At 40.6% G+C, this 17337-nt stretch overlaps 1 protein-coding gene across 1 annotated transcript in view; it reads right to left on the bottom strand.

The window, feature by feature from the left end:
• Nucleotides 1-17337, bottom strand: part of megf10 (multiple EGF-like-domains 10) — a 162562-nt gene that overhangs the window by 47512 nt on the left and 97713 nt on the right. Inside the window, exons 9-10 of the mRNA XM_052020066.1 lie at nt 4292-4504; nt 234-408 (exon numbers count right to left, since the gene is read on the bottom strand). Coding sequence (XP_051876026.1) covers nt 234-408; nt 4292-4504 — 388 coding nt within the window. The remainder of the gene's footprint in view (nt 1-233; nt 409-4291; nt 4505-17337) is intronic.

Below are 17337 nucleotides of genomic sequence, written 5' to 3'. Positions count from 1 at the left end.
AAGTGCCCTGCTTCTGTACACTTAACTGTGGACTAACATAGGCGGCAAAAGCGAGAAACTTCGCAGCCCACTTTTGTAAGGATTAACAAAGCTTGGACAGAGATGGCAGTTACTGGAGAGAGCAACAGAAACTGAACAGTCAAATGATCAACAAATGTTCATAACTCATTTAAAGAGAAAAGAAAATAAAGAACTCCAGACTATTTTTGTGCAGAGCAGACAACTCTTGTTACCTTATATCCTGGTGCACAGATGCACTTGCCAGTTTCGCTATCGCAGTCTGCTCCATTTTGGCAGCTGCAGATTTGACGACAAGATATACCATAAAATCCAGGGGCACATGTCTCATTGCAGAAGAGGCCAGACCATCCAGGTTTGCAAGTACATTCGCCAGACATGGGGTGACAGCTGGTGAGGAAGGATAAAAGGGCTTTCAGTCTCTTGTAATATAGCAATAGTCTCATGTGCACAACTGTTATACCTGAAACACTAACTCTACTTTCTGTTGCCTGTAATCCTCTGCTTGAGTAACCATTTTAATAGAAAGGGAATGATTATTTTATTTCCTTTCCAAAACCGGTTCCAGCAATGGTGCTTTGAGCTCTTTTAGCAAGACGCTAATCTCAGTGGGAGTGATTGTTGGCTTAATTCCTACCCATAAGGGCCATCATTCAGTTAGACTTGAGATACAAAGGCCCAGGGAACATTTACAGAGATAGAGCCTCAGCTTACACATGTTAACTTTGTGGAAGAGTATCAGCTCTTCCGCAGATTTAGCAGGTCTAAGCTGAGGCTCTATCTCTGTAAAAGATTTGCATTTTCACAACACCTATCAAAACAGCCCAAAACTCTTCACAGTCTACGGGGTACTTTCTGAAGTATGTCCCTTGTTGTATTGTAGAAACATCATAACCAACTAACACACAGCAAGCTCCCACAATCGGCAATTGAAAACAGACATTGTGGGCCGAAAGGCCTGTTCCTGTGCTGTACTGTTCGATGTTCTGCAACAACCAGATAATCCATCTTTTTGGTGATGAAAAATAAATATTGCCACAATACGAGGAGAAATTCTCCTTTCCTTACTTGCATGGAATCACCTGGGACACCAGATAAGACCACAGTTAAAAATCTCTTCTGATGTATGCCACCTCTGACAGTGTAGCATACCCTCAGTAATTCACTGCAGAGACAGCCTGGATTTTTCTCCATAGGTCTTTGGAATGGGGCTTGATAAGATTTCTTTATTAGTCACATGTACATCGAAACACACAGTGAAATGCATCTTTTGCGTAGTGTTCTGGAGGCAGCCCGCAAGTGTTGCCACGGTTCTGGTGCCAACATAGCATGCCCACAACTTCCTAACCCATACGTCCTTGGAATGTGGGAGGAAACTGGAGCACCCAGAGGAAACCCAGGCAGACACGGGGAGAACGTCCTTACAGACAGCAGCCGGAATTGAACCTGGGTCACTGGCGCTGTAAAACGTTATGCTAACCGCTACACTACTGTGCCTGCCCACTAAGTAAGCTTAAAGTGCTCTGCTGTTGGGACTGTAAAACCAATTAAATTGACTGCAGTTGTTCAGGAACCCATCAGCAAGACTGTAATTGGAGAAGACAGCAACTGCCCCAGGGAGGTCATGATTCTCGTAGGTCGTGATACCTGTTCAACGGCCAGCTGTTCCCACCTGAAACACCTGTCATTTTCAAGGCCGATGAGACAGCTGTTTTAATCTTCATAAATAAGCGCATCATCCAGTAAGGGTGGGCATATTACCTGGAATGCTCATCACATTCTGGGTCTTGTGCCAAATCAATGCCTAGGATGTGTGATTCAATAGGCATAAATAGGCCTGATATCACTAAGGGAATTTGACAGATCTCAATTTACATTTCTGACACAGTTCTATAAAGGTTGCTCTATTGTTAGATGATACTGACAGGTCCCAAGTACATTCAGAAACATTTCAGTCTTTACTTGTGGGATAGATGCCTTGTGTTTTATTGTTCCTTTTAACAATGTGTTTCACTGAGAGGGAGAAAAAGGCTTTGAAGTTGGTTAGGATTGATCTGACCAGCTCCAGGAGCTTTCAGAGTCACAGGCATTGTCCTGCTTGATAAATTACATTACTCACAGCCTCAGTGAAGCTCAGATCCTAGTACCGATTTCATCAAGTTGAATAAAATATCCATTATTTTGAACCGAGAAAAATGTGTGAGGTGGCCATGCACACTCATTTGCTGGATCATTTCAGAATAAATAAATGCATATATGTTTAGGATATATCCTATATTGTACAAGAGTGAGAAATAGACAGAGAGAAATGCAGGGAAAGTGTTAGAGAGAGAGAGAGAGAGAGTCACAGAAGCACAAACAGTGAGAGAGACACACAGAGAAAGGAATGGTATAGCAACAGAGACAAATAGTAAGAGACAGATTGTGAGAGACAAATATATATACAAGCAGTAAGAGAGGGCTAATAAGAGGCAGAGAATGATTAAATAGAGACAGACACAGAGAGAAAACGTGAGAGAGTGAGCGTGTGTGTGTGTGTGTGTGTGTGTGCGTGTGTGAGAGAGAGAGAGGGAGAGAGTGTGTGAAACAGAAAATGATGGAAACAGCAGGTCATCTGTAGAAAGGGAAGTAGAGTTAAAGAGTTAACCTTTCACATCAATGGTCCCTTGTTCTGAACCTTCATGCTGCCTGATCTGCAGAGTGTTTCTACCATTTTCGGTTTTTGTTTCAGATTTGTAGCATCTGCAGTTTTTTGATTACAGCATGAATTTTACTTTTTATATAAATATAACATATAAATATAAATAAAAAATAAAGAGTGAGAGAGAGAGAGCTGATAGAAAAAGAAACAAGCAATAGAGGTAGAAATAACCAGATAATCCATGAGAGACAGAAAGAAACAACAGGAGCTGGTGATTACTGAGTTGGAGTCATGAGTTTTAAAAAGATTTACAAATATAAAGACATGTACATTCCTTCTAACAACAAATAATTACGCAGCAAAGAAAGCAAACTGTTATACATTTCTAAAGTATCTGGCAATGAGTAAGTTGATGAATGTTTCCACAAGATGCAACTAAGCAGCACTTAGGGTGAGAATGCAAAGTCTGTCTACGATATGGGTTGGTGAGGTATTAGGAGAGATTCAAGTACCGGTCTGGGCCAACTGGTCCATTGGTGTGTTGGAAAATTATTTTTACAAAGCAAGACATGATAGGGAACTGTGGTTGGCTTGTGAATGGCTTATTCAGTGGCCCTATGAACCACAGCAAAAATACAAAAAAAAAATCAACTGAATTAGCTTGCACCTTGTACAGCACAATAATGAACACTGAATCACTGCCTCATTTTGAGGCAACGTCACTCTTTGCTACGGCAAACAGATTAGAATACCAGAACAAACAGAAAGGGAAAGAAGACTTCAATTTTCATTTTTTTCAAAGGTAAAAAGAATGCTTTTAGAGTTTGACTTTTGCTGTCACTCAATGTTTATAACAGTTTCCATTTATTTATATGCCACATCAGATTACACACAATTGTTGTTGATTGCTTGCATTAAATGGGGCTACATGTTATATTCTACTTCCAAGAGTTGGTCCCCATGACTTTAATCAGACCAAATTTTGGAGACAGTGCAGTTGCTGCTACACTGCACATTTAGCACAAGTGACCAAAGACAAACTTTGAGCCCTGTTAGGAGATGGACACAGGAATAAACAAAAACTTATGTTTTCTTTTCCCAGCAAGGGACATGACATTGTCATATTTACTTTCCAGTCCTGACTTTCTGTTTAACTTGTTCAGCAAAGCTTGGGCTTCTCATAATCAAGTCTGTGGCATTGAACTGCTCTTGTAACATTCAGCTGGATTGAGGTTGATAACTTTTGGAAGCAACGTGTAATGTGGGTACAAACATTGCTATACATGTTACCCTGCTTTACAGGGAGGTTGTGTTCCTAGAAAACAGTTCGTATCATGAGTTTCCATCACGCAAAGCCACATCATCTGCACGTGCATCGAGAAAAAAAATAAAATTTGGATTTTTCCACACAAATTCTGCAAAAACAAGTTTTTATTCTGTATCTGAGATTTTTTGGTAGTGATTTGTGAATTCCATAAGAGTGAATTTCTGTAACCTGAATTGCTGCAACGCGCGGTCACCTGTGTTTAGTACAAGTGATCAACAACAAATTCCTACCCCAGGATTAAGAAAGGGAATATATTTACTAAAAATTTGCAAGTAGCATTTTCATACATTTAGCTTTAGGCTTACCTGAGCGTGGTTTGTGAGTGGCAGGGGCAGTGCTTGTCACATTTCATCCCGTAGATGTTGTCAGGGCACATGCGGATCTGGCAGGAATCCCCTGTGAATCCTGGCTCACACAGGCACGCTCCACTGATGTGATAACACTCGCCCCCATTTAAGCAGCTGCATTGTTCAGTGCAGTTTTTACCATAAGTACCAAAGGAGCATTGATCTTGACATCTTGCAAAAACAAAATCCCCAAAAAATTACATGAAAGTCTTAAACACAAGTGTGTTCATTTTAAACAATATCTCAGGAAGGCAGCATTCATCATCAGGGACCCCCACTATCTGGGCCATGCCCTCTTCTCGATGCTTCCATCAGGCAGGAGGTACAGGAGCCTGAAGACCCACACCTCAAGGTTCAACAACAGCTTCTTCCCCACTGCCATCAGCTTCTTGAACTGACCTGAAAAACCCTAACACTACCTCGGACTGTATTATTTTTTCTCTCTCTCAACTTGCAGTTGTGTTGTTGTTTAATCTGTTGTTTATTTTGCAAATGTGTAAGTTAGGAAAAGTTATGTTAATTTATGTTAACCTATGTTTGTCCTCTTGTAATGTACTGTGCTGTTGTTGCAAAAAGCTAATTTTCATGGCATTTATACCCTGTGTAAGTATGCCTATGACAACAACAAACTTGAACTTGAACCCCACAACTGATGTTAGAGTCAGATTCATACAGTGTGGAAATCCTGCGACCGTTAAACACCCTCTTTAGACTTATCCTACACCTGTTCTATTTTATTCCCCCGACATTCCCACCAACTCTCCCCAGATTCTACCACTCACTTACACAGTAGGGTCAATTTAGAGTGGCCAATTAATTCACCAACACATGTGAGTTTGGGATGTGGGAGGAAATCAGAGCACGAGAAGGGAAAAAAAACAAACTGCTGGAGGAACTCAACGGGTCAGGCAGCATTGTAGAGGGAAATGGACAGTCGATGTTTTGGGTCAAGACCCTTCATCTGCACCCAGAGGAAACCCACTTGATCACAAAGAGAGCCTTCAAACCCCACACAGACAGCACTAGAGCTCAGGATTGAACCCCAAATGCTAGAGCTGTGAGGCAGGAGCTCTGCTAGCCCAGAGTTAATAAACTGAAGTCTATGGCAGTGTTGTTGATTCACTTGATTATTCAGACGACTGAACTTTACTTCCACTCCTGCCATGATAGGATTTGCATTAAAACCACAAGCTATAATGAGACACAAGTGACTGCAGATGTTATAATCTGGAGCAAAAAACAAATTGCTGGAGGAAGTCAGCAGGTCAGGCAGCACTTGTCAAAGTGTCTACTATCCCTCTGCTTCAACCAATGCTGCCCTGACATGATGAGTTCCTCCAGCAGTTTGTTTGCTGCTGTTTGAAAGATAGCCTGCATATCTTTATTGCCTTTCACGACCTCTGGATTCCCATGCCGTTCTACAACCAATGAAGTACACTCAGAATACAGTAATGTAGCAAATAGAGACGTGGCTTAAATTACATGGAAACAATCACAAATAATTAATATGGACATAATTCCTTAGATAGCTCCATGTACATGATGGCTAGCCAATATCCAATGCAACTCAACATCATTCACATGAGGTAAGGATTCATCGATTTACTCAGTTAGACCTCCTCTTGGTGAGAAGACATTGACTAGTGTCAAGGAACTCAATCTAGTAAGTCCGAGTTAAAGCTAGAACAATCGGCAGCTTTGAAAGTAATTTTTTTCACCAAAAATATCCAGCTTTTCTGAATGATTTGATTAAATTATCCAAAAGGTTATAAGAAGCAGCATGGGCTTAACACTCTGTTTTTCTTTCCATACGGCACAGAAAGAGCCATTGATCCATTGAGGCAATGTCAACTCCTTTGTAGAGTAGTCTAGGCAGTTCCTAATCTCTCCTTGTGGCCCTGCACATTAGTTTCCTTCAACGGCTATCCAATTCCCCATTGAAAGCCCAGATTGACTCCCTTTCCACTGCCCCTACCAACAGTGAGTTCCAGATCATAACCACTCACTGCATAAAAATTTTTTCCTCACAACCCTCACTTCATCTTTTGCCTCTGTGTTCCCTGGTCTATGAACCATCCATTAGTGCAACAGTTCCCAACTTCTTTGAATGAAGGCCGCCATTCAGTAATAATATACCCAGCCCCACAAACACCTTTTAAGGAGCTGGGTCTGTCCTGCAGACACTGGAGACACAAGAGTCTGCAGATGTTAGAATCTGGAGCAAACAGCAAGATGCCGGAGGAACTCAGCGGGACAGGCAACATCAGTGGAGGGAAGTGGGCAGTCGACATTTCAGGTCGAGACCCTTCATCTGGACTGAAAGACAGAGGGGAAGTAGACTATAAAAAGGGGAAGGGGTGGAGCAAGAGCTGGCAAGTGATAGGTGGATCCAAGTGAGGAGGGGTGATAGGCAGATGGAGGAGGAGAGAGTGGAAATAGCGACAGAAGCTGGGAGGTGATAGGTAGAGGTGACAAAGGGCTGAAGATGATGGAATCTGATAGCAGAGGAAGGTGGAGAAACTTCAGAACACTGCTGAAGCCCCATGGTCCATCTGCTTGCATGCAAGCCCTACTTTTTATTTATTCTTACTTTCTTTGTGAAAATTTTAACATTTCCTTAATATTATTAAAGCCTAATGGACCCTCCTATAACCTTTGAGGCCCTCAGAAGGGGTTGCTCCTCCTCAGGTTAGATACTACCGTTCCAATGGGTACAGCTTCTCTCTGTTTACCCTGTCTAAAATAGTCATGAACTTCTACACTTGGAACAAATCTCTCTCTTCCTTCTTCACACAGGAAGAGGAGGCTCAGCTTTACTCGTCCAACTTTGTAAATGAAACCCTTCGTCCCCACTCCAGCACATCTTTCCTGCAACCTCTGCCTGCTTTCTGAAGTGTTGTAACCAAAATTGGAAGCATAACTCCACATGGGCTAATCAATATTTTATAAAGATTCAAAATTATCTCCCTGCCTTCATATTCTTTACCTGTATTCATGAAGTCCAGGATTCCATATGCTTTACAAACTGCTCTCGCAACATGTCCTGCCACTTATGAAGATTAATGCAGACCCCTCTGTTCCTAAACACTTGACGGCACGGTGACGCAGCTAGTAGAACTGCTGCCTCAGCACCAGAGACCCCAGGTTCGATCCTGACCTTGGGTGCTGGTCGTGTGGAGTTTGCACATTCTCCCTGTGACCATGTGGGTTTCCTCCAGGTGCTCCGCTTTCCTCCCACATTCCAAAGATGTGTGGGTTGGTAGGTTAATTGGCCACTCTAAGTTGCTCCTAGTCTGTGGTAAAATCTAGTGGGAATTAATAAGAAGGTGGGGAGAATAAAACAAAAAATGGGATTGATGCAAGTGGGTGCTCAATGGTTGGTGGGGACTCTGTAGCCCACAGGACTTACTCCTGTGCTGTATCTCGAGGAGTCCCAAGGCTTCAGCAGAAGGGTTGTCACCAATTTCTTTTCCTACTGGAGAAGGCACAATTGTGAAGACATTGTTAGGCTCACTTAGAATGGCAACTTGGGTTAGAATTCTAAGCAAACATCTAGGGAACAATCACCAAATATCATCAGGAGTGGAGAGGTGAAGGAGAAAATTAAAGACCAGTCATTAAACTGGTGGTCTGCGACACAACTAGAAACAGAAATTGCTGAAAACACTCAGCAGATCAGGCATCATCCATGTAAAGAGAAACAGAGGGTCTTTGACCTGAAACATTGCTTCTCTTTCCACAGATGCTGCCTGACCTTCTGAGTATTTCTAGCATTTTCTGTTTACTTCATTTCAGACTTCCAGAATCTGCAGTGTTTTGTTTTGATTTTTTTTTATCAGATGACCAGAATATTTTCTGGTACAGGAAAATATTCTTAGGAATATTTAGGAGTGGGTTTAGGAATATTTCAAACTTTTGATGAGTTTATTTACTCTCTTCATAATGCTAATGAAAAATAGTTCAATATTGCCCATGGCTGCACACCCTTTAAAACTGCGACGTTTGGTCTATGCTGTCTCTCCCCTTTCTTTCTGCCAATTGTACGTGAGTGCAAAATGTGTCGTATTACTTCATACTTTGTACTAATTGTCATCTGCCACTTACTTGCCCATTCTGGCAGCCCCCACATGTCCCCTTGCAGCCTCTAACTATCCCTGCCACTATGGAACACACCTTCAAGTTTTATATTTACAAATTTTGAAATCCCACCGACATCTAATTGATCATTATGCATTAAAAAAAGTGGTCCCTCCATTTGCCCCAAGGAACACTCTTGCTTATCCCCAAACCCACTGCTTGAGTCAGAGTCATAGAATTGTACAGCAAAGAAACAGGCCAATTGGCCCAACTCGGCCATGCCAAATTGGCCATCTTTTGGGATGAATAACAACTCCCAGCACTTGGTCCATAACCTTCTATGCCTAGGCAATTCAAGTGCTCATCTCAACACTGCTTAAATGCTGTCAATGACCCAGCTTCAATCACTCTCACAAGTCAGTGCATTCCACATTCTTACCATTCTCTGGGTGAAGAAGGTCCCCCTCATATCTTTTCTACATCTTTTCCCCCTTACCCTAAACCTATGTCCTCTAATTTTATCCACCTCTGATGTGGAGAAAAGTTTCCTGCAGTTCTTCAGTCCATAAAAAACCCTCTACCCTAACCCTCTCCGTGGTCTTAAGCTAATTTCTTATCCATGCTTGCACTGACCCATTTATTCATGGATCTCGATTTGTTCAGTTTTTTGGGACTATGTCAAATGCCATCTATATGAACAATATCCTTTCATCAACATTAAAGATTCAGTCAGGTTGGTTAAACATGATTTGCCTTTAATAAATCAATGCTTTCTTTTACTAGCTCAATTTTTTTCCCTATTTTTCTTCACTGATTATCATCTTTGCCATCAAGATTAAGCTGACGAGCCTGGGTACACCTTCTTATCCTATCCTATTTGAAAGCAGGTGTTGCATTTTCCAATCCTCCAGCACCTCCCTTGCATCTAAGGGAAGCGGAAGTTGCAGTGAGCCCTTCTGCAACCCCCAGCCCCATCTAATTCAAGTGAGGAAGCATGCTGTTCAGACCAGATTTCTCTTTTATATCAGAGCATTGCCTTTCGAGCAGTGCCAGCTTACGTATACAGTACCTACTCTATCAATTTTCATTCCATTCATTATCTCTACTACCTCCTCATCCACTGAGAGTTTGGCAGCATTTTCTTCCTTGATAAAAGAGTCGCCAAGTATAAGAGCCATGCTTTTTGCATCTGTGCACACTTCACTCTCCTGCCCCCTATTGGCACTATTTCTTCTCTTACTACCCACCTGCCTATTGAAGACTTTTGGATTTCTTTTTATGGCAATTGCCATTCTGTTCTTACATTTCTTTTTTTTTTGCTTGTTTTATTTTCCTTTTTGCTCTCCCTTTCAGCTTATAATATTCAGGTTAGTTCTCACCTGAATAATTCCTGTGCTTTGCACTATGCACCATCTTTTGTGTCATCATGTTTTCCATCTCCTTTCTCATCCTTGGAGCTCTGGCTTTCCCTCAAATGTGAATATATCCACCCTGTCCCTGAAACAGCTCCTTTTTTTCCAATCTTTTTATTAAATTTCAAATTAAATTTCAAATTAATATACATAACAATAGTGATTATACACATGGTGCGAAGAGATCAGGATAACAATAATAACAGTTGACATATACACTCAGAGGGAGTAAAATATAAAATCTGAACCTCCCAATCTCTTACTAAGTGAACATGATACAAAAGAATTGGAAAAGAAATTTAATTATATGAAAAGAGAACCCCAAAATTAAAAAAAAACAAAAGCACACCAAAAACTTCAAAAAAAAAGCTGGACAGTTATTTCTTCGGTTAAAAAACATTATTATGTCGTTAGCTCCGCTCCTCTATATTCAAATAAGAGGTTATTGAAAGGAATTCGAAAAAGGTCTGCCTTTTTTAATCACCACCCACTACTCCATTATAGTTTAACTTGCCAGTATTTGTTTTACCCTGGCTAGTTTCCTGCTCCCTCTCTGACCTTTCTTAATGTGGCATCCTGAATGTTACAAGGCCCAACACAAACTTGAGGAACAACAGCTCATCTTCCATTGCTACCTTCTGGACTCAATATCGAATTCTCCAACTTCAAGTAACTCTCTTTCTTTTCTATAACAAAACTGTTTGTCATCATGTTAGATCAGTGTTTCTTTATCCCCTTTTTTCTGTATAATCTTGCCTGTTGGCCATGTCCCGCAGCCTTACAATTAGCAATATGTTATACAGAGCTAAATCTGACTTTAAGTGCTCCTTAACAGCCACATTAGGTCATCTAGTCTCGCCCTATCGGAGATATTTCCTTTGCTCTACCCATCCTCTTCCCCCAATGCCTTCTCTATTATCTAACACTAACTTGTTTTCTTTCTTTCCCCATTCTGAAGAAGGGGGCCAGACCTGAAACTTAACTCCACTGATGCTGCCTGATCTGCTGAGCGTTTCCAGCATTTTCTATTTTTATTTTAGATTCCTGCTTATCTAAAGTTAGACCTTCACCAATTAAGAAGTTCTACTCATGATTGCTCCTCCCTCTTAATTACTAATCAAAACTTCAAGATATCATGATCAAAGCTCCTCAAAGATTTTTTTCACTCACAACTAGTCCACTTGGATCACTTCACTCAACTGGATTCAGTAAAAAGAACTTGGATCTAGATCTGGAAAATGAGGGGTGACTTTCAAGAAGTCTTAAAATTGATGGGGAAATTGCAGAGAAGTTTCCTTTTGGATGGGGCTGAAACCAAGGGGAGATTAACATAAGACAGTCACAAATAAATCCATTAGGGAATTTAGGAGGTTCATTTTACCCAGAGGGTGGTGAATGTTGGATCCATTACCACAAGGAGTGGTTGTAATAGATTTAAAGGGAAGTTGGATAAACATATGAGAGAATAAGGTTAATAAGGTGAAAGGCTGCAATGAAGAGGGATGGGAGGAGGCTTATGTGTAGCATAAATGACACCATTGTGCTGAAAAGCCAGAATCTGTAGTGAAAATTCAAAGTAAAATCAAACTATCAAAGAATCGTTATCAAAGAATCAAGAAGCTTTATTTTGTAAAACCCTGAATTTGCATTTGTCACATTAGCTAACACAAATTTTAAACAAAAAATAGGCTGATTGTGTTTTTATTTAAATCTAAACTGATAATCATGCATCCTTGTGGATAGATAATCTAGTTTCAGGCAACAGAGTCATATCACTTTGTCACTAAAATTACACCCCAGACTCAGCTGAGAGGATGATCACAGTACAATGACGCATTTGTTTGTTGGCGATTTATTTTGTCTGTGGCTCCTGGTTTAGACAATGCCAACTCTATTCCCGCCATTAATCTGGAAAAGTTCTGTGACCTTGACTATGGATCATCAATGCAAGTGCAAGGACCCCTTCCTGTTGGGATACAGTTTTGAACAATGGTGAAAGTGGGTTGATAGATTGTGAATACCCTCATTGCCTCCGAATGAATTAATGTGCTTTATGTTTTAGCATTTCATTGTATTTCTAAAAAGGAAAAATCTAACAAAAAGGACATAGTGTTGCAAATGTATGTATCCCAGAGATATTTATTCTTAGGTAAACCTTTTAATCTTTAGATTTTCATCATAATATTCAAAAATCATGTCAAGGACAAGATTTTGTAGTTTGCCATTAGCAGAAATATAAACTTTCGATAGGTATGTTTCTGCAATCTGTTATTCATACACTGTCGTGATCCCAAATGAAATAGGCTAAGGAAACAAATATTCCGTGTGTTAACAAATAAAAATGCAAAATAGAAATAAAAATCATAAAATACAATCACTTTATTCAACAGATTAACCAGTCTGCATCACAGAAATAGTAAATGCTGGTGTACTCAATGGGTCGTAAGCATCTGTAGAAAGATAACAAGAAATTCAGCAGATGTTGGTATCTGGACCAATGCACAAAAAGTGCTGTCGACGTTTTGGGCCGAAACCCTTCAAACATTGTTAATGGTTCAGGTTGACGGGTTCTGTTGAAAGGCCATTAACCTGAATCACTAACACTGATCCTCGCTTGACATAAACTGTCTGGCCTGCTGAGGATGATCAGCACTTTCTTGTTTTCATTTCTAGCATGTGCAGTTTTTGAACATTTTGGGGTTTACATGCTTGACTACAATGTTCACCCAATAATTAGCAAAGGGAGAGGTTTCCTGGATGGAGCTGAAAGAATGATCAATGAATAACATGGTATCTATTTACCAAATAGAATGATTTTAGAGTTCACGAATAATCAATTTTAATGGCACACTGCTAAAAGGTTCAGCAAAGCTACCCATGGCTCAACATCAAGTTAGATGAGTGAAAGACTTGTGTTTCGATAGCATGTTTTGCAACTTCAGGACTCCTGTGTTGTACATGACTTAGATTGGATTCTTGCCTCAAAGTCAGAAGGCTCTGGCACACCTGAGATACCACCCATGACAGGGTGGAACTGATCTCATTTTAACATCTCATCCATTAGACAGCAGCCCCAAACCCACTGTATGAGTGGAGGTACAAAAGGATCAAATGTTGAAATGACGTCTGTTTTGCCCTCTCATTATCCTGCAGGAAAGCACGGGAGATATTCCTGGTGGACTGGGATAATAATGGTCCTTCATTCAATATAGAGGAAAGTCTGTGTTGTTATTTCCTTGGTTCTTTCACCCTGTCCATCTCTGGCTTCACTTTGGTATCAGCCATGTCTCACTATGCAGCATGTCTTCCATATGGTGGTTGCACAACTCCTTGTGCAGTGCTGTTCCATTGTTGGAGGTGTCACCTTTTGAATGGGACATTAAACCAAGACCCCATCTACTCTGTCAAGGAATACTGGAGAATTACCATGAACACTGTCTATGCAAGATCCTCCAAATCCACTGGCAGGGTAAGCGAACTGACATCAGTGTCATCTCCAAGGCCAACACCCCTAGCACTGAGGCCTTAATTATATTCATTCAGCTACACTGGGCAGGCCACATTGCTTGTAAGCCTGACAGCAGACTCCCAGAACAAATGCTCCATTCTCAGTTTAGAGAATCCATCAGATAAGAGAATATCAGGTGGATAGAGGAAACGGTTTGAGTATAACTTTCCCACACACTTGCGTACATCACTGGCAAGGTAGATAATGTCCAGGGCTTCTCAAAATGGGAAAGGAATGTTCAGGATAGTTTTGAGAACCTTGTCCATTCCTTGGGTGTACACAGAAACCCAGCATAAACTGCAGGAGGACCATGTCACTTTCCAAATGACCCACCCATTTAGCCCATCTGCTTAAGAAGAAGGAGGAAAAGGTGCCGTGAAGCCATCCCAATAGGAAATTCATCCCAAAGTTCTGGTCAATACTTATCCCTCAACAAACATTACTGCAACAGATTATTTGCTCAATATCACATTGTTGTTTGCAGGAGCTATCTTTGTACATAATAGGGTGCTGTGTTTTGTACATTATAACTGTTATTACACTTTGAAAGGACTTCATTGGTTGTTAAGTGCTTTAGGATGTGAAAGATGATAAAGAAATGAAAATCTTGTTTTCTTTTACAGCCAATAAAACAGCTTTAAGATGTATCCATCTTTCTAAGTTAGATAACAAGGTATACAACTTGAACACAGTAAGCTCCCACTGAATAACGCCAATGGAGAAATATTGGTAAAGGAACTAACCCCCGCTCTTCTTCAAAATAATATCACATGGTCATTTAAATCCACTTGAAAGAGTAGTCAGTTTAAAGCTCAGTCCAAACATCAGCACCTCTGACAATCCAGCATTCCACCAAAGTGACAAACTAAATTTTTGCACTAATTATTGGATTCGAAGTTGAATCCTTGACCTAGAGAAGAGGGAGTAATATCCTTTGAGCCACAGCCAATGCTGACTATGTAAATATCAATGAAAGTTTGTTGACACAGCATTCCCAGTAGCAGGTTGAGTAGCAGCAACGTAACCACAGACACTTGGATGCTGTAGAGTAGTATTTAACTTGTACATCATTTGAAACAGCAATGCCTGACACAGTCAATCACAAATATCACACTGAAACGGGAAATGAGGTTGTTTTTATTCCCCTTAAATAACCCAATCTTTGTTCCTCCGTTTTGTACCAAAATTCAATTTTGGAAGAATCATCTGGAATTAATTGAACCCAACTGTTTGCCCAACATCTGCTCTCTGTAAAGAAACAAAATGTTTGCCAAGTGCTGAATAGGCAAAGAACAATAAAGCACAATACAGTGAGAAATGACCACCTCACCACAAGGATTCAGGAAAATAGCCTGCTGCTAACACAATGAGAGGCAGCAGTAGACCTCCTGATTTCCTTTGCGAAGCCAGCATAAATCACAAACAAGCTTTCTGTACTTCTTCTGATAGAAAGGGGAAAAGTCAGCAGAGATTTACTCAAGGTTTCTCCTGCTCCACCCATACACCATACCCTAAGAGTTGAACTGGAAAATGAGTTTATGTGGGGAGTTTATGTTCTTAATCCCTCTGGGGCTTTGCCCCCTCTCTGTCTCCAGGATCATTGCACTCAAGAAATCCTGTGAAGTTAAAAAGACTGATTCAGACTACAGAGCTGGAGAGGGGACAAGGACCCGTTATTTGCTCCACCATTGGTACCTGCAATTTCAGCTCCTTGGGCCTTAAGCTCTGGAATTCCCTCCTTAAAGCTTAAGACTACCTGTTCAATGATGCTATTGGTCACCTGCTCTAACATCTTCCCGTGTGACTCTGTTTCGAAATGTTTGCTAACGCTCCTGTTACATTAAAGTCATTTTATAAATACAAGTTGTTGGTATAGCAGTATGACCTGGTCCCCACATGACTTGAGGAATTATTGACCCATTTCAGAAGAATCTTGTAACTGGTTAAACCCACATTAAAATGACAGCAGGAAGCATTTCCACTAAAAATGATACTGCTGGCTACAACCTCTTAGATGTAAAAAGCAGAATATACACTAGAGGCATATGCCATGGGTGAGTCACTGGGATGCACAGAGATCTGTGTTAAGAGTGTCTCGGTTAATCAGGACTAAAAGGATTAGGCATGTACCCTCCATGGGAAAATTATCCAGCGTTTGCAGAGTTGAGAACATTAAGTGCATGCTCTACAGCTTAGTAAGTGGCCCTACAGCATTAGTACAGATACAATAGTGCGGGAGTAAAGCATTAACTGTAATAAGCCGAGCACATGCATGGCAGTGAGAGGAGAGCATTGCTTTCCAGCAAGAGTAGATACTTAAGATCCTGTTCATTACATTCTCTATGTAATTCTATCTCTATGTTTTCAGCTGCAAATTGATGTCCCAGATCTTACTGCAGTCAGGCATTTCATGTGTACCCTGTTAGTAGGATTATTTTCCACATCTTTCAACTTAAAAAGTGTTTGCCTTGCAACCTGCTGTGAGCAAGAGCTGCTAATGGCTCACTGAGGGCACTAGGATAGTGGGGCAACACTCATCCTTAACCAACGAGACATAAGGATTGACAACAAAATCAATGAAGCACAGAGAAGGAATCCAAATCAAATCAGATACCGGGAGAAAAGTAAAAAGAGGGCAAGAAAGATGGGAGAGAAAGTGAGATCATGAAGACAAATATTTTCAGAATTTCTGCCAATTTTGTACCTTTGGGGTTCAGATTCCACCATTTCAATCACTCATCTCTGGCTGGAGTGGGTGATTAGCGTTGCAAGATCATAACACTCCTTTATTGAAGAGTCCTAATGCTGTTAGCAACTAGCCCTAATATTCTGTGTGGGGTTTAATTAATGATTAACAAGGAAATACAGCTATTCCTTGAAACTCACAGGGAGTTGAGGGTAAGCCATTGGTTACAATTTCCACAAAGGTTTTGAATTTTGCAAAACCTTTGTGGCAATTTGTAACTCAAGACGTACCATCAGGCTCAAGGACAGCTTCTACCCCACTGTGATAAGACTATTGAACAGTTCCCTTATACAATGAGATGGTCTCTGACCTCACGATCTACCTTGTTGTGACTTTGCACCTTATTGCACTGCACTCTCTCTGTAGCTGTGACACTTTACTCTGTAGTGTTATTGTTTTTACCTGTACTACCTCAACGTACTCTGTATTAACTCAATGTAACTGCACTGTGTAATGAATTGACCTGTACGATCAGTATGCAAGACAAGTTTTTCACTGTACCTCGGTACAAGTGACAATAATAAACGAATACCAAAACTATTGCTGTAGGTGGCTAAATGTCCAATGAACTCACAGTTACTGAGGCATTAAATATTGGGCCATTGTCTTATGTTCTATCATGAAGTTTATCATAATTAAAGAAATTTACAAAAGATACTTTTTACACTAGTTCATTTACAAAATCAGGCTTGTAACTCTTTTCTATAGTTACATCTCTTTCCTCAGCAAATACCTCTGAGTCTGACTTTTACCAGCGTTATTTTCATTTCACACTCTTCATCTATCTCCCTCTATTTACATCTCCTTCAGAGAGATCCGCTATGATTAACAAACCTTCACTGCCCTTCCTCAGCCAGCATCAGTCATCTAATTCAGTCTCTTAGTCTCTGCCCTGTCACAGACTTTCTCCCTGCTCCTCCCCTTCACTGCAACTTTAAAATTTGATTCCTAATGCTTCCTAGTTTTGAGGGAAGGTCATTGATCCGAAATTTTAACCTTGCTTCCCTTTTCACAGATGCTGCCTGACCTGCAGGGTATTTCTGGCATTCTTATTTCAGATTTCCAGCATCTGCATTTTTTTGAACATAAGAATACAAGAAAATAGGAGCAGGCATAAGCCACTCAGCCCCTCAACTCAAGCCCCCCTCCTCCCACCATTCAATATGATTATATGCTGTCCTCAATTCTTCTTCCGTGCCAGTTCCCCATAACCCTCAAATCCTTGATTGTTCAAATAATTAATCATCTTCACCTTAAATAT

This window comes from Pristis pectinata, chromosome 7, assembly GCF_009764475.1.
Source record: "Pristis pectinata isolate sPriPec2 chromosome 7, sPriPec2.1.pri, whole genome shotgun sequence".
Classification (NCBI taxonomy): domain Eukaryota; kingdom Metazoa; phylum Chordata; class Chondrichthyes; order Rhinopristiformes; family Pristidae; genus Pristis; species Pristis pectinata.
This window is presented reverse-complemented; position numbering and strand designations above follow the sequence as displayed.